Source organism: Torulaspora globosa, chromosome 5, assembly GCF_014133895.1.
Source record: "Torulaspora globosa chromosome 5, complete sequence".
Taxonomy (NCBI): Eukaryota; Fungi; Ascomycota; class Saccharomycetes; order Saccharomycetales; family Saccharomycetaceae; genus Torulaspora; species Torulaspora globosa.
Window position 1 is genome coordinate 223564 of NC_050731.1, and position 22131 is coordinate 245694.

The window sequence follows — 22131 nt, forward strand, 5'->3', positions numbered from 1 at the left end:
GGATACATCGCTTTATCGTTTAACCACCTTGTTAATTGAAAAAAAAATGGGCTTATTTTTCAATTATATCATAGATTTCAGGTTATAACGGCTTTCTGCTGCAGTCGTAGAGCTTTGCTTATCGTGCCATTCTAAGTTAGCTTTGACTTTCTTATACGACCTCGAGGAACGAACGAAGGGCGTCTTGCACAGCGGTCAATTGCATATATAAAAGTAGGTTAGAGCCCTGTAATTGTCTGGAGTTCGTTCTAGAGTTGAAAATCATCAAGTTCAGGCGGTTGGAGATGTCTGCTGTTTTCAATAACGCAACCTTGTGCAGCTTGATTCGTGAGGAAACCTATTCCAAGACTCTGCAAAATGTGTATCAATTGCAGCCTCAATTGAACGTCATGGAGAAGTACTGGGCTGCCTGGTACACGTATATGAACAACGATGTGCTGGCAACCGGTCTGATGTTCTTTTTGCTGCACGAGTTCATGTACTTCTTCAGATGTCTGCCATGGTTCATCATTGACCAAATACCATTCTTCAGAAGATGGAAGCTGCAACCAACTAAGATCCCAAGCGCAAAGGAACAATGGTACTGTCTCAAATCGGTTGTTCTATCGCATTTCTTGGTTGAGGCCATTCCTATCTGGACCTTCCACCCAATGTGCGAGAAGCTGGGCATCAGCGTCGAGGTCCCTTTCCCATCGATCACGACTATGGTTCTAGAGATTGGCCTGTTTTTTGTTTTGGAGGATATGTGGCATTACTGGGCTCACCGTCTGTTCCATTACGGTGTATTTTACAAATACATCCACAAGCAGCACCACAGGTATGCCGCTCCCTTCGGTTTATCTGCAGAATATGCCCATCCAGCTGAGACCATGTCTCTCGGTTTCGGCACCGTTGGTATGCCAATTCTTTACGTGATGTACACCGGAAAACTTCATCTATTCACCCTGTGTGTTTGGATAACCTTACGACTATTCCAAGCCGTTGATTCGCATTCCGGTTACGATTTCCCATGGTCTTTGAACAAATTCTTGCCTTTCTGGGCAGGTGCTGAGCATCACGACTTGCATCACCACTACTTCATTGGCAACTACGCATCCTCCTTTAGATGGTGGGATTTCTGTCTAGATACTGAAGCTGGTCCTGAAGCTAAAGCTGCTAGAGAAGAAAGAATGAAGCTCAAGGCTGAGAGCGACGCCAAAAAAAACGAATAGATCTGATTTAGTGTCCTTTCCTTACATTTACCAGCATTTATGGGAGCCTGATAGAATAAAACGCTTGCACGGCGGAACACACTAGTGATGAATATAAATATATACTTGAGTATAAATGAAACTGACATGACAACTGTTAATGGTTCAATTGGCTTCTCAATGACCTAACGAAATAGCTTGTCCCTATTGACAGAGCTTTTCGTCTTTGCAGCTCTGGTAGTCGCTTTAGCGGTTACTGGTTTGTTATTAAATCTATACTATACAAAATTGGTTTATTTCAACCGATCCATCTTCTGGCCGATCTGAAGAGACGAATCCAAGGGCCGTATCCTCCCCATTTTTCATATTTGTCTTGTGGGTACCATGAATTGGCTTCCAATCTGCAGACTCTTTCTGGGTGGGGCATCATTGCCAAAACTCTACCGTTTGGTGACTTGATACCAGCGATAGCGTTAGTAGAGCCATTTGGATTGTATGGGTACCTTTGCGTCACATTTCCATAATTGTCTATGTATCTTATAGCACATAGGCCTTGGCTCTCAAAGGCATCTTGTTGTTCTTTGGAAACAAAAGTGGCCCTACCTTCACCATGGGCTACTGCGATAGGTAGCATAGAGCCTGTCATGCCATTCAAGAAGATACTCTCATTATCATTTTCTTGAGAAATTTGAACCATAGAGACACGGGCCTCGTATTGGGAAATGTTCCTTTCAAAGCTTGGCCAGTTTTCACATCCCGGAATGATTTCCTTTAATCTACTCAAGAACTGACAACCGTTACAAGCACCAATGGCAAATGTATCCTCTCTCTCCTGGAAAAACTTGACAAATTGAGCACGAACGCCCTCATGATACAACACGGACTTTGCCCAACCAGCACCGGCACCTAGGACGTCACCATACGAGAACCCACCACAGGCAGCGATACCGACGAAGTCATCAAGATGAACTCTGCCTTCCAAGAGATCTGTCATTGTTACATCTATGGAGTTGAAACCTGCTTGCTCGAAAGCCCATGCCATTTCCATTTGACCATTAACACCTTGTTCTCTCAAAATGGCAACGTTAGGTCTGACATTTGACAGTTCTGCACCAATTCTTAGGTCATCAGTCGGATCAAAACGTAAAGAGAAATGTAGACCAGGATCCTTGTCATCTTTGATGGCAGAAAACTCCTCCTCCGCTGACTTGGGGTTATCTCTTAGCTTCTGCATTTCGAAAGAAGTAGAACTCCACAGCTGTTGCAGATGGCCTCTGGTGCTTTCATATAGATGTTTACCTTCAGTGTCAATAACCTTGATGGTTTGAGATCTGAAATCTGGCTTACCGACCACAGAAACAAAGTCGTTGGAAACTCCATTCTTCTCCAAGATGCTTTTGAAATGTTCCAGATCTGCCTGTGAAACTTGGAAAACAGCACCTAGCTCTTCATTAAATAATGATGCTAGGATGTCTTCGTGAGAAGACGCCTTAACAACAGCGGTCAAACCACATCTGGAGGCAAAAGCCATTTCCAACACAGTAACGAATAAACCACCATCAGATCTATCGTGGTAAGACAATACAATATCAGTTTTGTGCAATTCCAAAAGTGCTGTTAAGAAACCCTTCAAGACCTCATTCTCATGTACTGTTGGGGAAGCGTTACCTACTTGCTTGTAGACCTGCAGAAGTGCAGAGCCGCCCATTAATGCTTGCTTTTGCGAGGCAGCCAAGTCAACGAGAACAAGAACGGAATCTTCAACGTTCTTGTTCAGTAGAGGAGTCCATGTCTTCGAAGTGTCAGACACTGGTGCAAAAGCAGTAATGTCCAAAGACAAAGGAGCAGTGACTTCATTGTCACTCCACTTCATTTTCATCGACATTGAGTCCTTACCAACAGGAATAGCGACATCAAGGGCAGGACATAAATCCAAACCTAGAGCTTGGACGGCCTCGTAAAGTTTGGCTCCTTCTCCCGCATGAGACGCTGGCGACATCCAGTTAGCAGATAGCTTAACATGTTTCAGAGATTTGACATCAGCGGCAAATAAGTTTAGCAGAGATTCAGCAACGGATAACTTGGCAGACGCAGCTGCAGAGATCAGAGCGCTGATTGGTCTTTCACCCATCGCTAAGGCTTCACCAGTCTTGATGATAGATGGACCAAGCGATGTCGCAGTGACACCAACATCTGCTACTGGAACTTGCCATGGACCAACAAATTGATCACGATCGATTAAGCCTGTAACAGTCCTATCGCCAATAGTTATCAAGAAGGATTTGGAACCGACTGCAGGTAAACGTAGGATTCTCTCCACTGCATCGTCAATCGAAGGAATGACACTCAAATCTGCTTCTGGCAATTGGAGATCAGCAGTAACAGCCTCTCTAGACATCTTAGGAGGTTTGCCAAACAAGATAGCCATTTCCAAATCAATTGGGGTCTCATTCAATAAAGGATCTTTGACAATCAGTCTCTGTTCAGCTGTGGCATGACCAACCACTGCGTATGGGGCCCTTTCTCTTTTGCAAATCTCTTCAAAAATTGCCAAGTCTTTCTGTGCCACACCTAGGACATAACGTTCCTGCGATTCGTTACACCAGATTTCCATTGGGGACATACCTGGCTCCAAGGAGAGAACTTTTCTAATGTCGAAAACAGCACCCAAGTCATTATCGTGAACTAGTTCAGGTAAAGCGTTAGAGAGACCACCTGCACCAACATCATGAATAGACTGAATTGGACTGTTCTCTCCAAGGGAGACACAAGCATCGATCACCTGTTGACAACGACGTTCCATCTCTGGATTACCTCTTTGAACGGAGGCGAAATCCAGCTCAGCTGAACCTTCACCAGAAGCCAAGGATGAAGCGGCTCCACCACCTAAGCCAATGAGCATGGACTGTCCTCCCAAGACGATCAATTGAGATCCAGGTGTTATAGGCTTATTCTTGAGAACAAACTGAGGTCTGACAGCACCGAAGCCACCCGCAATCATGATAGGCTTGTGGAAACCTCTTATTTCTTCTTTGCCTTCGCTGTTCTTGACCTTGGTCGTTAAGGTCCTGAAATAACCGTTAATGCATGGTCTACCAAATTCGTTGTTGAAAGCCGCAGAACCTAATGGTGCTTCAATCATAATGTCTAAAGCTGAAGCAATATGAGAAGGCTTGCCCACATCCAACTCCCATGGCTGCTGGTGTCCTGGAATTAGTAAATCGCTAACAGAAAATCCACTTAGGCCACATTTCGATTTGGAACCTCTTCCTGTAGCACCCTCATCTCTAATCTCACCTCCCGAACCAGTAGAAGCACCTGGAAAAGGTGACACAGCTGTTGGATGGTTGTGAGTCTCAACTTTAATCAACATGGGCACTTTTTCTTTGATTGCTGTCCATTTCTTGGTAGCATAATCTGGCGCGTAGTGATAGGCGTCGTTTCCGGTGTCCAGGACGGCGGCGTTGTCGGAGTAAGCACTCAACGTAAAGTCTGGTGTCAATTTGTGGGTATTTCTAATCATCTGGAAAAGTGTGAACTTCTTCTTCAGTCCGTCAATAGTCCAGTCAGCATTGAAGATCTTGTGGCGACAGTGCTCAGAGTTAACTTGGGCAAACATAAAGAGCTCAACGTCGGTAGGATCTCTTTTGAGAGTCTCGGAAAAGGCTCCAACCAGATAGTCCATTTCACCGTTATCCAGAGCCAAACCCATCTCCACGTTGGCCTTCTCCAAGGTTTCCTTCGGGGAGGATTTGGCAGACCCTGAGACTAACGGCACATGAACCAAAGCTCTTGGAGTGTCGTGCAGGAAAATATCCTCGGCACTTGGTGGAGCGTCCAAATATAAGTGCTGCGTCATTCTGTCGAACACAGGTTTCAGAGAAACGTCATTCAGGTTCTCCAACAGTGGAAAGCCCGGGACAGTCTTGATCAAAAGAGCTAAACCTCTCTCAACACGGCCGATTCTATCGTCTAAACCACAAACAGACGTGATATTCGTAGCCTTAGAAGACCATGGCGAAATAGTACCCTTTCTTGGAGCCACTCTGATCAAATACAAGTCGTCCCCCAATCCAGTTCCAGACACATTGCCCATCACAGCATCGTACAAAACTCTGGATAATTCATCATTCTCGATATCTAAGGCATAGTCATATGTTAAAAGAGCTTCTAGCAATTTTAAATCATCAGCAGTCAACTCGCGATCGCCCTTCACATCAACATAATGGATATAACAAGAGCGCACCTCGTTGATGACCGAAGTACTGTTCGTGTACTGATTTATACCATCCACAAGGTTCTCAACTCTGAATTGAGGCAGAGCAACTGGGCCGACCAATATTTTAACCGACATCCCTGCAATCTGCTCTTCTCGAACGTTTGAAAACCTACCAAAGAAGGAACGAATAAGGTACACTGACCTATGATTACCAGTATAAGAATTTTAAATCTAGATGTTGTAAATCTTCTTGAAAAAGTGACTAATTAATTAATATAAGTGAAAAAAAAAAATCACATCTTTAAGCATAAAATTTCAGTACAAGAAGAAGCACCAAGATGTTTGTAAGATCCCATCCATTATGTAGCTGTATATGACTCATCTCAATGAATTTGGCAGTTAGAATATCGAACTTTCAGTCAAGAACATAAGCATTTCGTGACTCTGGTCGCCTTGTCTTATCGCTAGCTGAAAATTTTCAGCTCATCGCATCGCATCTACAAGAAAAGAGAGGGACTCATAATAGTCGAATTCAGGAAGTCAACTGAATCAGAGGTTCTCAGATTAACCTGAACGCTGGGGAATTATCGTAGAATCATGCCACAGAAAGCCTTGAAAGTAACCAAGAAAGCGAAGGATCCACGTCGTGTGACGAAAAAGCAGAAGAACCTTCGAAAGGCTGCCCCATTGCAGATCAAGTCGAAGAAAAAGTCGTTGCAGCATCTCAAGAAACTTAACAAGACCGCCTCATTGACCGAGTCGACTGAAAAGTTGATCGCTAGCAAAGTCGGTCATCTGGAGCTCTTGAAGGGCACAAGACGAGAGCTTGAGAAGGAAAAGGGTAAGAAATGATCGGGCGGATTCAGTTATTTTGTACATTATACGTGATATAGTTTTATCGAGGCTATTCACCTCTCATATGGCCATAGCCAATTCAAGATAAGATTCTGGGTGAAGGAATAGAGCTGAGAGCTTATCCAGTAGAGCGACAGCAGAAGAGGCGCCTGGGACGAAATTCCCATCATGAAAATGCAACCGAATCTCGAGATATTCAGAATACTTGCCATGCCTTGCGCGGCACGGGAGTGCTCGTCGGTCGCCAGCACAATGCCAGCATTCGAAGCCCGAGTGCTGCTTAGTGCTTTGCCATTGTATTCCACGTTGATCAGCGCCAAAGAGCCGAGAATCAACGGCACTAGCATCGGTAGCGGTTCCAGCGGCAGACTCAGGTCCAAGGTTGGCGGAACGATTGAGTTTAGCAATTGCCCGGTATTCGTCTCGAGTAGTCTCTTCTCGGTCAATGAGCGGATGCCCATCGATAAGGTTACCCAAAGTGGCATCTGAACCAGAGGTAGAACGGCGTTCTTCCACATCTGTACATTATATTTGGCAAACAATCTCTTCTGTCTTTTCCTGGTCTCCTTCACGGCCAAGAGTGTTATCTGCTCAGGCGTGAGTGTTCGACTTCTTGCAGTGGAGCCACCGTTCGGCAGTTCGCCGGTGGCACTGCCAGAGCTGGTGATTGAGTTCTCGCTTCTAGATGCCGTGGATGCAGCCAGCCTCAGTTTAGTTACGGGTGGAATCGCTTGTACTAGCTTTCTCAGCTCCTGCTGCTTTACGATTCTCTTTCTCTGCCATACACTCAACGGCAACGTAGTTACAGTCCTGAGTAGGATAGTTCCCAGCGGTATGAGCACCACCCAGGGTAGGCTGGAAGCACTGTGAATGTGGATCAGCGTCTCAGACACACCTTGAAATACAGAAATTTTCCGCTTGCTAATGGAAGTGCCCAGTGAATTGCCAGCAAGGCACTCACGGATGCTAACCCTGGGACCAATGCGGTGGATCAACATGACTACCATTCGCTGCCCTCACTGCAACCAACCTGATCAGAACGATCGTAGAAGTGAAAAATTCACACGGTCTGTGCCAACACATCGAGCTGTTCACCCGCACAACACATAAATATTATACTATACACCGCTATTCACTCTACCTGGCTGCCGTCTCTTGGCTTGTAAAAAGGCAGCACTTCGACGACTTCAGCTGGCAACCTGCCGTCAACCTTGACCGCATACATGCCCGGTATATTCCGGTCAACACTGAGCCATTTCGCTACCCAAGACTTGGTGGGTTTGCACATACCAACAAGCCCTTCAAACGATGGTGAAGTGCATTCTATCGTTGAAACTCCTGCCTCTTCAAAAATACCCTGACAGTTCGGACATCCATCGTTGGAAAAATCATTGGTGGTGAGTACGATACCACATAACATGCACGCCCTCTCACTCGACATCTCGAACCCGGGAGCTGGCAATTGGTCCAACTCCTTCGGTATTTCATCTCATCTACAATGTGCCAGCTTCTAATGCTACTTGTCATAGTAAATCAGTCACTATGTACGTAGAATCATACAGCATAGATGATGTCTTCTTTATGGCTAAGAAGCAGCATATCAACGGCTACTCATTGCCAGCTGTGGCTTGTGTGCATGCCCTGACTGAAGAACCGTCAAGTATTGTCTCGCTGTTGTTTTGTATCTTGGTGTGTGCTCTAATGCATGGCGCCACACCTCTGATAACATGTAAATCTATAAAATATACTACTATACTGAACACTCAGTCTTCAGATTAAGACAGTTCAGAGGCTGTAGCATTGCAATGGTGGATTACGTTTCGAAAGTGAGGGAACTTATCAAAGGACACCAATTCTTCCAGCTCTCGGCGAGTTGGTGCCCTGATTGCGTTTACGCCAACTCAGTATGGAAGAGATTCGGGGTGGAAGACAAGATTCATTTGTTTGATATTGGTTCTCTGCCTCGCTCTGAGATAGAGCAGTGGAGACAGGCTTTCCAAAAGGTCACTGGCAGTAGAAATCTGCCAACGGTCCTTGTCAATGGGAAATTTTGGGCAACTGAATCGGAATTGCATAGATTCGAGGCTGCTGGTATCCTGAAGGAGGAATTGAAGAAGATCAATCTGTTATGATAGATTAGTTTAATTAGTATAGATCACTATGAAATGTTTATTCGTGCTTCACGTAGAAGTAGCCGTCCTTTTCTTTCATATCCGTCCTGACAAAGGTTGGTATCTCTTCGCCCTTTCTGCTATCATAGAGGATGATACCATTTTGGAGAGCGAGCCTCTTTTCGTTCCTCTTGTAGAAGTAAAGCACCACAAAGGTCCACAGACCGTAGATCACGCCGAAGATAATACTAACGGTGTAACCAGTCTTAAATCTTGGAGCCTCAACGGTCTGCCAGGCCAATGTAGGGATCCACGCATAGGTTGACTGAGAGAACGAGTAGATAGCTATCCAAGTAATAGCCTTCACTTGCGGGTCCATTCTGAGGAAGTCGTTGATGTATGACCACAGACAAGGTGACGCCGCGACACTAAAGTACGTCGTCAGGAAAGCGAACCATTTGGCGCCACTGGAGACGTCCCACTTGATCAGAATAGCACAGGAGATTGTGTTCATGATCGCTGCAAAGACCATGAATATCCATTTGCAGCGGAACAAATCGGCTCCCCAAGCACAGAAAAAGACGTAAATAAAGCCCAAACATGCTGGCAGAACGCTCAAGTTGTTTACTCTTTCAATAGAATAAGATGCATTCGATTTCAGCCACAACGTGTACGAACCACTAAAAGCCGTCATATTGTTCCATGAGCATGTGTCGAACACAACTAGCACCCAGAAAGTTGGGGTGCAAAATACTTTCTTCCAGAGATTTAGGTCCCACAGCGGTTTTAGCTTGGATTTGTCAACACCATCGTTAATTTGATTTCTCCTGTTTCTTGCACGCGCTATTCTTATCTCTTCATCTGAAAGGAACAGCGAGTAACATTTAGAAGGGATGCCAGGGATCAGGAAAAAACCTAAAATAACGGTTGGCAGAGAGATAGCTATTGAGTCGATCAAGAACATCCATCTCCAGCCAGCTAAACCATGCACACCATCCAGACTCTTGAAAATTCTTGCTTGTAGTAAACCGGAAGTGACACCACCGAGAAGTTGCCCGCAGAAGAACAAGCAAACCCTTGAGCTGATCTCGTCTGGTGCGTACCAGCATCCCATTATATACTGCGACATTGGATAATAAGCAGCTCCAAACGCATTCAAGATAAATCGGTATGCCCTCAGTTCTGCTAGTGACTTAGCCCTGTAGCAAGCAAATGTGAACCATGTCCAGCCCAAGTCCATCACTGGCAAGACTATATGGGAGGGGAATCTAGGCAGCAGATACATGAAGGGCAGCTGAAAAACAATCGCACCAACATTGGCAATAGTGCTGGTATAGATGTAATCGTTACCCTTCATACCCAAGTCCTCTTTCATGTTCGACACGTAGGCACTGGTATAGTTATTACTGTCCACGGACTTAGACCAGTTCAGAATCAAAAAGTAAAATGCAATGATAATGTCCAGCTTGTACAAAAGCCTGCGTTCCGCTTTCGATTGAGTAGCATGGTTTGGATAAAGAAACGTATACCATTTGCGCGATTCTTTATACTCCTTGTTCAGCCTATATTCATACTCATCGAAGCATTTATACCATTTGCGGCCTGCTTCATCTCTTAGCTCATACGGTAGATCTTTCTTCAATTCATTCAGAGAGCCGTTTAATGACACATCCTTTCTGGTATCGGTGTCCGGAGAAATGCTATCAATGCTGCTTTTTTTCGAATCATCATGAACAACCTCCAAAATGGGCTGATCTTCACCTTCGATAGACGTCGTATCCTCTGAGCTTCCAAAGTCATGGTCATCCTCAGGCAGGGTCCTCAAATGAGGAAAGAATCTTTTCCACGGGCCAGAGACAGTCATCAGTACAAAGCTCTTTGGAGTATCTTGAAGCGGTAGAGAGAGGTCGAGAACTCAATTGAAAGGTGCATCAAGTAAATGAAGTCCTATTATATAGCTTGAAAGAATCAATCCAACAAGTCATATCAATAAAAGTAGTGATGACTTCATCCATTCTGGTGTACCGTACTTTTTTTCTCATTGGATATTGTGCGTACGACTCATTCTCGAAGCGCGCGACGGAAAAAAGCGATTGAATCATGTTGAGTAGACTAATTCTTCTATTGTTCGAGAAGTAAGCCTGCAGGGGGAATCTCTGTCATTGATCTCTGAGTCAGCCTATGAGCCAGGCATCTTTTCGGCCTTTTGAGCCAGCTCGATGAGCTTTTTCATCTTTCTCTGCACAGGAGATTGGTGAAGCTCATCTGTGGTTGGTTCGTAGGCTTCTGGACTTCTATCTCTCTTGGGGACCCAATCAGTAAGTTCCGCTAGTATTTTCTTCTCGTCGTCGGGCCTGTCATCAGCTTCATCGTCTGATGCTATGATGATGACTTTCTTGTAGCCATCGAATTCAACAAAAGGCAGTTCTCGCACACATGAGGAATCCGGCCCGAAGACTTCGATATCATTTGATGCAATGTCGCAGTCGATTAATTCATCACGCTCCTCGATACAATCATCAAGCTCAATTATTTCGATCTCGTCCACTTTGGCTTCTATCCCTCCAGGCGGACGACATTTTCTAGTCATCATGACAGAAGGCGACCGGCTCGACTCGAAAGGTTCCTTATTGTCCTTAGAAGAATCGTCTCTCAATTCTACGGGAGCTGGAGATCTCTTGCTTTCTAGTACACTTTGTGCTGTGAACCAGCCAGGTCCTTTCTTGGCACTTTTCACTTCTGAACCGTGATGATAATCACTGAAAAAGTCAGATAATTCGCTTTCATTAGCGACTTCCGCCATGTTTGCCTCCAAAGTGTCTGTCTCACCGACAAAAGTACGCTCTCTTGCGCCTTCATCGCCGGCTATCTCGCTGCCTTTGATCGAAATTGCGTCTTCGTCCTCGACGTCTTGATCCCTCACGGAGTAAAACGATTCATTACCGTCGCTGGCGTCCCGCTCCTGCAGCGAATAGTATATTTCGTTCGCATCGCTGTCTTCCTCCCCGCTACGGCTAAGAGGTCCGATCTGTGATGGACTGACCTGCACCGCCATCCCACATAAATAGCTAGATGCTAGCCTTCCAATCGTCACTGCTCACTAGCAAGCTCCCTGTTTCTATTTGCATTCTTAAAACAAAAGTTCGTAGAGTTCTACCTTGACCCGATGCCGTAGCAGCAGAGCATTGACTAGAAACTGAAAGAGAAGAGGGCTACGCGGGGGCTCACAAGAGATCCTTAAGGTCCTTTATACTTCAAAGCTTTTGGTAAAGGTGTACTTGTTATATAAGAGATCTCGAACTGAACAGCTCAGGCATAAGTGGCTTGTTGCCCGTTCATACCGGCTTTACCGTCCCTTCGCATGGTATAAGATGGACACTGGAGACATATTATCTTTCGTTTACATTCAGTCGTAGAGTGGTTACTCAAGCGGTTCTGGTTTCGCCGGGTAACTTCTCTGCGGAAATATATATAAACCAGTGAGAAAAATTTTCAGTCCCACTGTATCTTACAGTAGTTGCAGGGTTCTAAAAATCCAGCTCAATAATTGATTCGGTATGTCAGCTACTTGCGGTGCGGTTGCCAGTTGCCTGGTGTTTCATTGTAATTTGGCGTTTAAAGTCACTAAGTGGTTTTGCTAAAGAGCAAGAAAGTGAAGGTTGGAAGAATCAGATGAAACTGCATTTCAACCAGGGAAAGGTCAAGTAAGTACCTTGCTGTTCTGTCGAACGGGGTATGCTTACAAAAATGTAGATTCTGATACCTTTTCACAACTTTACCTTTTACTAGGCAGGGTTATGACTCCGAATGGACACTCATAAACCTGTTGCACTTTCGTAAGGGATACTACCGGTACGGCGACCTGGTTCATGAGGTATATCTTGGTTGTACTAACGATAGTCGGGATTTTCCAGTGAAAATGACTCGTACTTCTGTCCTGGCTGATGCTTTGAAGGCTATTATTAACGCGGAGAAGACTGGTAAACGCCAGGTTATGATCAGACCTTCTTCGAAAGTTATCATCAAATTCCTACAGGTAATGCAAAGACATGGTATGTTATTTGCGCGTGCTTGAGCTCTAGATCTCGGTATCAATTCCCCGGGCTGATAACTAGATGGTTTGTCAAATGGTTAAAGCATTTTTCAATGGCATACTGTTTTTTAAGTGTCCGGGATAATGAAATTCATGTGGAAATGCTTCTTACACGGTTTTGAATGTATTAAGTTACAATTTGCGTATTCTCAACCGTTTACTTTTCTTCAACATCATGCAACGGAATTGTATATCGAATCTTGTGCTCCCTGGTCTGCATCAAATGCGTTAGTTACTAACTTTTTGCGATAGGTTACATTGGTGAATTTGAATACATCGACGACCACAGATCTGGTAAGGTGGTCATTCAACTCAATGGTAGGATCAACAAATGTGGTGTGATCTCTCCTAGGTTTAATGTCAAAATCGGCGACATCGAGAAGTGGACTGAGAACTTATTGCCAGCCAGACAGTTTGGTTACGTTATCTTGACTACATCAGCTGGTATCATGGACCATGAAGAGGCCAGAAGGAAGCACGTATCTGGCAAGATCTTGGGATTTGTGTATTAAATGTAATTTACATGTAGCATTACAGTTCATTGAAAAAGGATCAAAAGTTTAGATTCAAGATCTCAAATAGAGAGTTCGAAGATCTCGTAGCTTAAGCCCTGGTTAAGGTTTATCCAAAAAGTTCGGATGGCGGTGGCAATTTCACAGAGTTGTTTCCAATCCTTCGTACCGTGGTAGAGACGTTAGACCTTGGGCTTGTGCTTTCATTTTCACCTTTATCCAAAAACACTCCGTCCATATTCGAGAAATTGGGATTGGTGAAGATGGGCACTATACTGGATGGTCTACGATTCATTTGTAGCTCTACAGAGCCCGGACCATAATTGTAATAGCTTGATTTTTGCTGCTGTCTCAAGAGTAGCGTCTCATTCAACGGTGGCAGTATCACATTGGGGTCATGTAGCATTGTAGAGTCCAAACTATTTGACTGAGACATTCCAGTGCTTAAAATAGACACTGGCTCAGTCCCAGTGGAATCAATAGACATCGATCGCGGAGATTGTGGTGAAAACATCCATACAGGACCTGGCTGTGATGACTGCCATGGATCTGTCAGCCTCCTTGCAGCATGAACGTCCTGGGTGGGATGATGCAAATTATGACAATGCTGTTGCGCGAAATCGAAGAGATGTACTTTGATATCGTGGCTTATATGCGGCACTTTCATTAGCTTTTCAGTTATGATTGAGTTCCTCAAGTATGATAGAAAATCCTGAATCAGTTGATGGTAACCAATGTAGCCTAATGATTGAGAATCAAATAAATTATGCGTCAGCTCCTCTTCAGTATGTTTATCAACTAGCCAGTTGCAATTGACAATATACCTGTTAATGAAATGGTCAACGGCGATACTCTCCTGTTGCGAATGAATGCCAGAGCTTGTTAGTCGGTGGCCGGTAAAGAGTAGAAGTTGAATGACGGGATTTTTCAGCATCGAAATAAGTCTATGGGGACAATATTTGTTACTGTTGATGGACATTTCAAATTCAAATAATCGGATCAGAAAAACAACTACATCTGATATCAAAGGAACGTAGTTGGCATTTAAATCACTTTTGGACTCTAAGACAGTGAAGACCGGTATGCAACAAGTCGCAAACGTCTCATCAATCATAGAGGACTCAAGGAAAATGGTTGGAAACTCGGCCATAGAATCCATGAACCAATAACTCCTATCCTGCTTAGCCTTCATCCTCTCAATTAACCGACACCAGGCTGTCTCTAACAATCTCCAATGAGAGTTAGATTGAATCCTAGCTAAATACTGAGACAACGGGAACGAGAACTTGGAAGGAAGCTCGCCGATCCTTAATTGTCGCATCAGCTCTTCCTGGTTGCCGCTTTCCGCTGCATATTTTTTCAATACGATTGTCACAGTGTTGTGGAACTCAGCACCAGTTTTAAAGATGTGGGACGCACCTAGAGGATCATTGGATTCCATCAACCGGGAACTTATAAGCCAATCGCCGAATAAAGCATCTGCTAGCAGATCGAGCGTCGGCACCTCCCATCGGTTGTTATTCAACATTATTTGAAAGACCAAATCTTTCAATGTGCAATCCTTCAGGAAAGCATGTTGTAAGAACCAGGTGTAAATACGGGCAGAAAGAGAGGTTGGCTCTTGCGATAGTCTCAGCAGGGACACCCATATATGGAATATTAACGATATCTCGTTCATTTCGAATGTCTCACTGTATTGCACAAGATGATCGATGAAAAACCGCTCATATCTGGAGAATACATCTCCGATACTCGTCATCGACCAGTCAGTTTTTCCTGCAAAGGTCACCAGTATGTATATCAGCAGGTTCGCAGCAGTCACTGAGCATCTTTCCAAGCTGATGTTCCATAATGCATGCCATATGTCCTTGGCAATGCGATCGTCCGGGTCGCCCAGATGTAGTCCCAAGCATACCACGCTAGCCGCCAAAGGCGGCTCGTCACGCACGTGACTCTCTATCGCCTTGTTGAACAGTTTATGCTCCGCCACGTGACCCACCGCACAACGGTACAGGAGCCTTATCCTGTCAATTCCTATGGACTTGTTTATGCAAATTGATACAGCACGCGCATCCCGGCGCGAGAGCTCACCAATGGGTCCATTTTTCCATTTCCTTCTTCTGCCCTTGAGGCCAACAATCTTCGGCACCGATCTCAAGCACTTGGAATCCCTTGTGTCCGGAGTATTGTCATAATTTACCTTGATCATCGAGTTGACCAGCAACTCCAACAATATATCTCCTTTTGACGTATTTGCCATCTCGGCGGCCAATTCTTTCGCATCATGCCCGATCTCGGCCTCCTTCGCAGACTTCCCCAACAGCAGTACCTCCCGATGAACCGTCCTTATGTGCCGCTGAAGAAGATCGCGTCGCACGAACGCGTGCTGGCACACTTTGCATTCGAAAGGTTTCACCCCAGTATGCGACCGCTCGTGCCGCGCCTTGTGCTCTGAACGCGAAAACGGTTTCCCGCAATAGGAGCAAGCGTATTTCTTTTGCAAGCCACTATTATTGTCAGAAACTGCGCTCATCAATCTCTGTAATTAAACAAAATCCTTCCGCCCGACGCATACCCTCGCATACAGCTTAGTACGTCCCTTGAGCTGTTCGCTTAACCCTGTGCCGTTTATATATGACCTTCGGGGTTTCCCTTGTAATTACCCCTCCTTCTCGGACCGAACCTAAATGGCGGGGAAGCGGAAGCTAAGGAAAAAGTGGTGCCGGGGATAACATTCTGGATACTGTCGACCCCGCATGTTTTTTTTTCGTGCTGCCCGTCTCTCTGTACGTTGCGGGACCCCTAATTCCAGATCGGGGGCGGCTCGTCATTCTGCGAGATAACTTGCCAGCTGCTTTGTTCGTACGAGGGGACCTCCACCGAGGCTGCTGGCGTCATGTCAAAGAGCGCTGTGATCGACGAAGCCGCCGGCAGTTCCTGCTGCCAATCTTGAGCGTCATGCTGCACGTTTTCACTGTTTACCAAGTGATCCTTAACCCGCTGGTGATAATTGGGCGGGGCGCTTACAGCAGCTGCACCGGCAGGTGGAGTGGCGGGGCCGGAAGCGGCGGGGGTAGCGGTGCTGTGGAACAGCGCGACCAGTTCGCCCGAGCGGAAGTGGATGTTGCCATTAGAGTTGTCAAACAGTACCAATCTACCTTTCGTTACGACAAGAGGTGAGATGTAGAGGAGCACTGGTATTGCTGCCTTGATTTCAAGGTTCTTGTCTGTGGTTTTACTGTGTAGAATGATCGTAATGGCAAGCCTATGTCGAACCTGGATCAGTCCGGCGCGCAAATCGCAGTCTTGTGTGATTTTTTTCAGATTGTCTGGTATTGCAAACATCGGTGATATTTCTGTGACATCTGTTAGAAGCCCTTCTTGGTTGTCAATAAACTCGGTGAACTCAGTCATTGATTGCCTGGTAGTGACTACTTGGTCGTCGTAGATATGGCCGGTGCTGTCGCGCACTGCAAAAAACTGTAGTAGCGATGCGTTGATCTTCTTGAGGACGTAGCCCTTTTGAAATGGAAACAGTTTGATTTGGATGGGCGTTGTAGAACCAATTGCAATAGCTTTGCTTGGTATACTCACTTCGTACTGAATTTTGTCTTTACAGGTGCCGCCAACTCTGATTTCTTGTTGAATAGCCATGTCGTTTGGAGATAAGGTGCGGAATATCCTCAGGTACTTGTAGGAGGTCAGCGGGCCGTGATTCTGGTGCAGAGCATCTAGGTCTTCTTTGAGTAAGGAAGTCATGCTACTCGACTTACGCTTTCTTTCGATGCGCGCTTCAAAACTGTACAAGATCGATCCACTTTGCAGTCCCTCGACAGTCTCGGGAACCTCACTTGGGAGTAGGATCTGGAAAGGAAGGTCGTAGTTGCCCTTCGGAAGATGGAACACGTACGACGGGGCAGAGTACAGATCTTTGTAGGGGGTGCCAGAGACTCCATTTGTTGGTAACTCCAGTATGTGATCTGTTGTCTTCTTGATTAGGCGGCTCACTACCGGACTAGACAGGGATCTCTTGGCCGATTCTCGATGACCGGTCTCTGCAACGTAGTTAGTGTCATTGCCGATTACGGTGTTTCCCTTCGAAGACACAAGTAAGTTCTCCCACCGAGTCTCAAAGATAGTCCTCTGATCCTTTACGATACTGGTTACCCCGGATCGCTTCTTGTCTCGTCCCATGTGTAAGAAATCCAGCTTGAATTTACCAGTCAGCTTCAATGTTACTCTCTTAACCAGCATGTCCTGTGAAAGCGAAAATAGCACTCTACCACTCATTGAGACTGGATTTGATTCTAAAGGTGATCCGCTGATGAGCACCAAATCTTTGTAAGGAGAATCTACACGAACGTCGAAATACACCAGTGGATCTCTACCACTTCCGTTACCGGCGTGCTTTAGACCAAACATTGGCAATCTTGCTCAAGCCTATATCTTACATATGTTGGTTCATATTAATTTATGGACCCGATTTTTTTCAGATCTCGAAAGAACTGTCACTTATAAAGGGCCCAGAGATATGTGAATAGCTGGAGGGCAATGAATGACAAGCAACCAGTGGCTTCGGTTTTGCCGCAAGAGATATGGGTCGCTATCTTGCGACATTTGGATCATTCAGATTTATTTCGCTTGAGACTGTGTTGCAAAAGATTCAACCAGATAGTAAGCACGGCTACCGTGTGGAAATCAAGATGCTGGAAGAGATGGTTAGAGCACATGTCCCATGACCCGTTCGATGAGGAGTTTCCAAGCGGCAGTGATTGGTTTTACTACTATAGGTTCAGGAATCGAATTGATCAAAGCTTGCTTCAGTTACTTAGGAAGCTTGTAAACGAAAATGATAGCACAGAGTATTGGCATCTGTACAGACTCATGCTTCGATATAATCCCTCGCATACTATTCCATTTCTTCATGGCGTTGTCAGACGGGGGTTTTTGTCATCGGAGCCGTTTGATGTGGTCACTTTATGCCAACATCTGTTAACATCGGTGAGACACAAGCATGTTTACGACCTTTTTCGTGTTGGGGAGAGAGCTTCATTTGTACATAACGCGGAAGAAACCTTTTTCCTGCCGCTGGCTGCTATGGACCCTTCCTTTGATAGACTATTGCATTTTAGAAGCGACGCTCATGATCGTGTACATTCGCTTATTAAAGCTGAATTCAACAATCTTCAAGACTTCCTCAACTTACCGACAACCCTAAAGGTGGATAAATTGATAAGCCGCCTTTTCGAAGCTCTAGATCTACTGGATAAAGATAGGCAGCTTTTTATTGAAGATTTCATTTTGCTGAGGATATATGCAGGTGAAACAGCAGGCCATCCCCTGCTCATACTTTCCATGGTGCAATATCTAGCTTCCACATACGGTGTGGAGACAGTATTATGCGGATCGTACCTTATTATTCATGACCCTCATGTGAGAGACGGAGAGACCTATCTAACCATTGCATCCTCAGGAATACCAAAGATATTCACTAAAAGAAGGCTTGTACTGTCTTTGAAGCGTATTTTGGGCTCAAGCGACTACATTATCCAAAGAGAGATTTTACCAACAATATTGCAGCCGCTAAGACAGCAAGAATTACTCGCGACAGTTTTCAAAGAGTTACTACCACTGTACAACAAGTCCAAGTGGTCTGTGGCCGCTCCGAAGACCATGGAGGAGCTGCAGCGTCTATTTCCCCATAGCAATCAACCTATTAGGCCTGAGATGATCAATTACTTTCTCTGCGTTTTCAAATCTATGGAGATTCGCTCAAAAACTGAAAGAAGTATCTCAGTAATGCTTACAGTAACATTTAAAGAGGTTTTTCAGCTTATCTCAAGGCTTTTCCCGGGCGATCTATCCTATGCAGAAGACCTGTTGAAATGCAGAGGAGCTGCTTTTAGCGAGATGGATCTCGAGTATGGAGATTGGTTGTCCCAGATCCATAACATATCATTACGAGCAAATGCTGAGTTTGGCAACTTCGTGGTCTCTCTACGAGATCAACAAATATTGTGCGTCATTGGCGTAAAGGAACTCAATAGCGCTGGAACATTTTACAATTTAATGAGTTTTGCAGGTGAATTTTACGTGGAGCACAGTAGTAATATAAGAACTTTAGACGCTGGCGAGGAAGAAAACGTCATCAAAAGATTTCTGACTGTAGGGTTTCAGTCGGATTTGGGTCTTGTTTTCAAAGGCATCGATTGGCTATCACACAAACTTATTCCTAATAGTCATGTCTCTCATATAATAAAGACACTTTGAGTCGTAATTGGAGCTTAGTGTATGTAGCAGGAGACTATAATGATTCTTTATTGTGATTTTGTCATAAATGCCCTCTACACGCACTCTTTCATCAGCGCGAGGCTCTGATGGACTAGCAGTTGCTATAACATATTATGTCATTAACTCAAGCTAATTGAAACGAATGTAGCAGATTGCAAACACTAACGACCTATAGAATGTATACTTCATGTCGGGAAAGCTTTAAAGCTTCTCAAAGATGGGGCAGACGACTTATAAGCTCTAAGGTTATCGGTATAGACCTTGGGACGACCAATAGTGCAGTGGCCTACATCAGGGATTCAAGGAATAAGCAATCTGCAACCATTATAGAGAACGATGAAGGACAGCGTACGACACCATCGATAGTAGCTTATGACAGGAATGGAAAAGCAATTGTAGGAGCAGCAGCCAAAAGGCAGGGCGCCATCAATCCAAGGAATACATTCTTTTCGACAAAAAGACTCATTGGGCGTTCGTTTGAGGATCAGGAAGTCCAAAGAGACATGAAGACTCTACCATATAACGTTGTCAAATCAGAGCTAAACGGGCAGGCGTACGTCGAGACAACCAACGGGGAAGTGAAGTCTCCTAGTGAGATAGGCTCTTTGATCTTAGGTTATTTGAAGAAAACCGCAGAGGCTTACTTAAATGAAGTGGTTGACAAGGCAGTCGTTACAGTCCCAGCATATTTTAATGATTCGCAGAGACAGGCAACTAAAGATGCGGGAAAATTAGCAGGCTTAAAAGTGCTGAGAGTCATAAATGAACCCACCGCGGCAGCATTGAGTTTTGGGTTAGATGATGAAAGAAACTCGGGAATTATAGCGGTCTATGATCTTGGTGGCGGAACTTTTGATATATCGATACTGGATATCGAGGATAGTGTTTTCGAGGTTAGAGCAACAAATGGTGACACTCATCTTGGCGGGACAGATTTCGATGAGGTAATTGTCGAACATATCATAAGATCATTTATTTTAGAGAATCAAGATTTGGATGCCGTTATGTTGAAGCAAAACGGTAAAATGATGCAAAGAATTCGAGAAGCCGCTGAAAAGGCAAAGATTGCACTGTCGCATGTTAAGACCACCACGATTGATATTCCATTCATTTACGAGAACAGGCATCTGCATTTCACTTTGAAGGAAAGCGAATTGGATGAAATGACGATGCATCTAATTAAGCGGACGATAGATCCAGTGAAAAGAGCTCTGAAAGATGCGGATGTTGAGCCAGAAGATGTGGATGATGTTCTTCTAGTGGGCGGTATGACGAGAATGCCAAAGGTCAGGGCCGTCGTAGAGGAAGTTTTCGGAAAGAAACCCAATACATCGGTGAACCCCGACGAAACGGTCGCACTCGGTGCTGCTATTCAGGGCGGTGTTTTGTCCGGTGAGATTCAGAATGTCCTACTACTAGATGTCACGCCACTAACTCTCGGCATCGAAACATATGGTGGTGCTTTTTCGCCTTTGATTCCAAGAAACACTACGGTACCTGTCAAAAAGACCGAGGTATTCAGCACGGGTGTTGATGGACAGACTGGTGTCGATATTAAAGTTTACCAGGGAGAGAGGGGTCTCGTTCGCGACAACAAATTGATCGGTGATTTCAAGCTCACTGGCATTACACCATCACCCAAAGGAGTCCCCCAGATCGCCGTGACTTTCGACATTGATGCAGACGGTATCATAAACGTATCTGCATCAGAAAGAAGTAGCGGGAGAGAAGAATCGATTACAGTAATTGCTAATTCAGGACTCACCGAGGATGAAATTCAGAAGATAGTCGAAGACGCCAACGCTAATAGAGAGAAAGATAGCCTCATCAAAAAAAGGATTGAGCTCATCACAAAGGCTGATATCATGATAAGTGACTCGGAAAACGCATTCGAGCGATTCAAGGACATTATATCTGCGGATGAGACATATCCAGAAGTTCTTGCGGAACTACGCCAAGTGCGTGAGATCATTAACGACTTCAAAAAAAATGAGTCCAACTTAGACTACAATGTCGACGACGTCAAGAAAGCCACAGATGCACTACAGAACAGGGCGCTCAAATTATTTCAAAGCGCCTCGAAGAAGCAGGCTGCCGCCAAGAAGTGATAACTGCAACCTTATCGACATATTTCGTTTTATCCGTTCTTAGATACATGCACATAGATACATCAGTGGTCAGCTCACTAAAGCGACTTGTTCATAAATTTCCTTCTGGTAAACGCCAGCCAGAACTTCGAGGGATTTTCCTTAGAGTCTCTGTATACTCTATCGAGCAGTCTCATGGCTAGCTCCTGGCGGAATTGTTGTATGTAGGTTCGTAACAGCTCCATGGCGTTGTGATCAGAAAGAGGCACCGAGTAAACGGTGTTCAGAGGAAAGCCTGGCGTGCCAGGAAGCGAAAAGTTGTCGAGAGCCACGTTTGTTAATATTTTGACGGCCTCATTGAAGCTTGTGGTTGGCCTTAAACTGGACAAACACTCGTTGATGAACAAAATACCATAGATCAGCACTCTATCAGCCGGCGATTTGATCTCAAAGTTCTTGAAGAAGGAATTGGCACGAAATAGGTCAAGGCATTCGTCGATAATATCATAGTCAGCGTTGGCAGGATAGGCAGGACCTCTGAACTTGGTATTTAATGGCAATAGAACAATATTACCGACCATACGGTCGGTTTGGGGGTCCACTGGAAAAGTTGAGTGATAAGCCTGTTAGAGATTCAGCACTAGGTTAGTATTCGAGATCTGGTTGAGCTACAAAGCTAGGAGGGCGGAAATGACTCCAGAAATTCGGGAAAAAAGAACTTACAGGCATCAGGATCTTTAATGTCAGCTAACTGATGCGAAAGTCAACGAAAA

General features: G+C 44.9%; 14 protein-coding genes across 14 annotated transcripts; 6 read left to right on the top strand and 8 right to left on the bottom strand.

The window, feature by feature from the left end:
• Positions 1 to 284: 284 nt before the first annotated feature.
• On the top strand, positions 285 to 1211 carry ERG25 (methylsterol monooxygenase; the record flags this gene model as incomplete). Its single annotated transcript, XM_037283991.1, has 1 exon — positions 285 to 1211. The coding sequence occupies one exon, from the start codon at positions 285 to 287 to the stop codon at positions 1209 to 1211; it is 927 nt and encodes a 308-aa protein (XP_037139887.1).
• Positions 1212 to 1488: 277 nt separating this feature from the next.
• ADE6 (phosphoribosylformylglycinamidine synthase) lies at positions 1489 to 5544 on the bottom strand (the record flags this gene model as incomplete). Its single annotated transcript, XM_037283992.1, has 1 exon — positions 1489 to 5544. The coding sequence occupies one exon, from the start codon at positions 5542 to 5544 to the stop codon at positions 1489 to 1491; it is 4056 nt and encodes a 1351-aa protein (XP_037139888.1).
• Positions 5545 to 6006: 462 nt separating this feature from the next.
• Positions 6007 to 6261, top strand: HG536_0E01260 (uncharacterized protein; the record flags this gene model as incomplete). The annotated part of the gene is made up of 1 exon (XM_037283993.1): positions 6007 to 6261. One exon carries the CDS (start codon positions 6007 to 6009, stop codon positions 6259 to 6261), a length of 255 nt encoding a protein of 84 aa, XP_037139889.1.
• Positions 6262 to 6317: 56 nt separating this feature from the next.
• On the bottom strand, positions 6318 to 7271 carry COX18 (membrane insertase COX18; the record flags this gene model as incomplete). The annotated part of the gene is made up of 1 exon (XM_037283994.1): positions 6318 to 7271. One exon carries the CDS (start codon positions 7269 to 7271, stop codon positions 6318 to 6320), a length of 954 nt encoding a protein of 317 aa, XP_037139890.1.
• Positions 7272 to 7396: 125 nt separating this feature from the next.
• On the bottom strand, positions 7397 to 7705 carry SPT4 (transcription elongation factor SPT4; the record flags this gene model as incomplete). Its single annotated transcript, XM_037283995.1, has 1 exon — positions 7397 to 7705. One exon carries the CDS (start codon positions 7703 to 7705, stop codon positions 7397 to 7399), a length of 309 nt encoding a protein of 102 aa, XP_037139891.1.
• Positions 7706 to 8069: 364 nt separating this feature from the next.
• On the top strand, positions 8070 to 8396 carry GRX8 (glutathione-disulfide reductase GRX8; the record flags this gene model as incomplete). The annotated part of the gene is made up of 1 exon (XM_037283996.1): positions 8070 to 8396. The coding sequence occupies one exon, from the start codon at positions 8070 to 8072 to the stop codon at positions 8394 to 8396; it is 327 nt and encodes a 108-aa protein (XP_037139892.1).
• A 37-nt stretch (positions 8397 to 8433) lies between these two features.
• Positions 8434 to 10239, bottom strand: VHT1 (Vht1p; the record flags this gene model as incomplete). The annotated part of the gene is made up of 1 exon (XM_037283997.1): positions 8434 to 10239. The coding sequence occupies one exon, from the start codon at positions 10237 to 10239 to the stop codon at positions 8434 to 8436; it is 1806 nt and encodes a 601-aa protein (XP_037139893.1).
• Positions 10240 to 10554: 315 nt separating this feature from the next.
• On the bottom strand, positions 10555 to 11430 carry HG536_0E01310 (uncharacterized protein; the record flags this gene model as incomplete). The annotated part of the gene is made up of 1 exon (XM_037283998.1): positions 10555 to 11430. One exon carries the CDS (start codon positions 11428 to 11430, stop codon positions 10555 to 10557), a length of 876 nt encoding a protein of 291 aa, XP_037139894.1.
• An 864-nt stretch (positions 11431 to 12294) lies between these two features.
• Positions 12295 to 12980, top strand: RPS22B (40S ribosomal protein uS8; the record flags this gene model as incomplete). Its single annotated transcript, XM_037283999.1, has 2 exons — positions 12295 to 12427; positions 12721 to 12980. 2 exons carry the CDS (start codon positions 12295 to 12297, stop codon positions 12978 to 12980), a joined length of 393 nt encoding a protein of 130 aa, XP_037139895.1.
• A 109-nt stretch (positions 12981 to 13089) lies between these two features.
• On the bottom strand, positions 13090 to 15513 carry HG536_0E01330 (uncharacterized protein; the record flags this gene model as incomplete). The annotated part of the gene is made up of 1 exon (XM_037284000.1): positions 13090 to 15513. One exon carries the CDS (start codon positions 15511 to 15513, stop codon positions 13090 to 13092), a length of 2424 nt encoding a protein of 807 aa, XP_037139896.1.
• A 269-nt stretch (positions 15514 to 15782) lies between these two features.
• Positions 15783 to 17402, bottom strand: ART5 (Art5p; the record flags this gene model as incomplete). Its single annotated transcript, XM_037284001.1, has 1 exon — positions 15783 to 17402. One exon carries the CDS (start codon positions 17400 to 17402, stop codon positions 15783 to 15785), a length of 1620 nt encoding a protein of 539 aa, XP_037139897.1.
• A 129-nt stretch (positions 17403 to 17531) lies between these two features.
• On the top strand, positions 17532 to 19250 carry MDM30 (SCF ubiquitin ligase complex subunit MDM30; the record flags this gene model as incomplete). The annotated part of the gene is made up of 1 exon (XM_037284002.1): positions 17532 to 19250. One exon carries the CDS (start codon positions 17532 to 17534, stop codon positions 19248 to 19250), a length of 1719 nt encoding a protein of 572 aa, XP_037139898.1.
• A 197-nt stretch (positions 19251 to 19447) lies between these two features.
• On the top strand, positions 19448 to 21379 carry SSQ1 (Hsp70 family ATPase SSQ1; the record flags this gene model as incomplete). Its single annotated transcript, XM_037284003.1, has 1 exon — positions 19448 to 21379. The coding sequence occupies one exon, from the start codon at positions 19448 to 19450 to the stop codon at positions 21377 to 21379; it is 1932 nt and encodes a 643-aa protein (XP_037139899.1).
• Positions 21380 to 21456: 77 nt separating this feature from the next.
• ARC18 (Arc18p) lies at positions 21457 to 21939 on the bottom strand (the record flags this gene model as incomplete). The annotated part of the gene is made up of 1 exon (XM_037284004.1): positions 21457 to 21939. The coding sequence occupies one exon, from the start codon at positions 21937 to 21939 to the stop codon at positions 21457 to 21459; it is 483 nt and encodes a 160-aa protein (XP_037139900.1).
• Between the last annotated feature and the right edge of the window lie 192 nt (positions 21940 to 22131).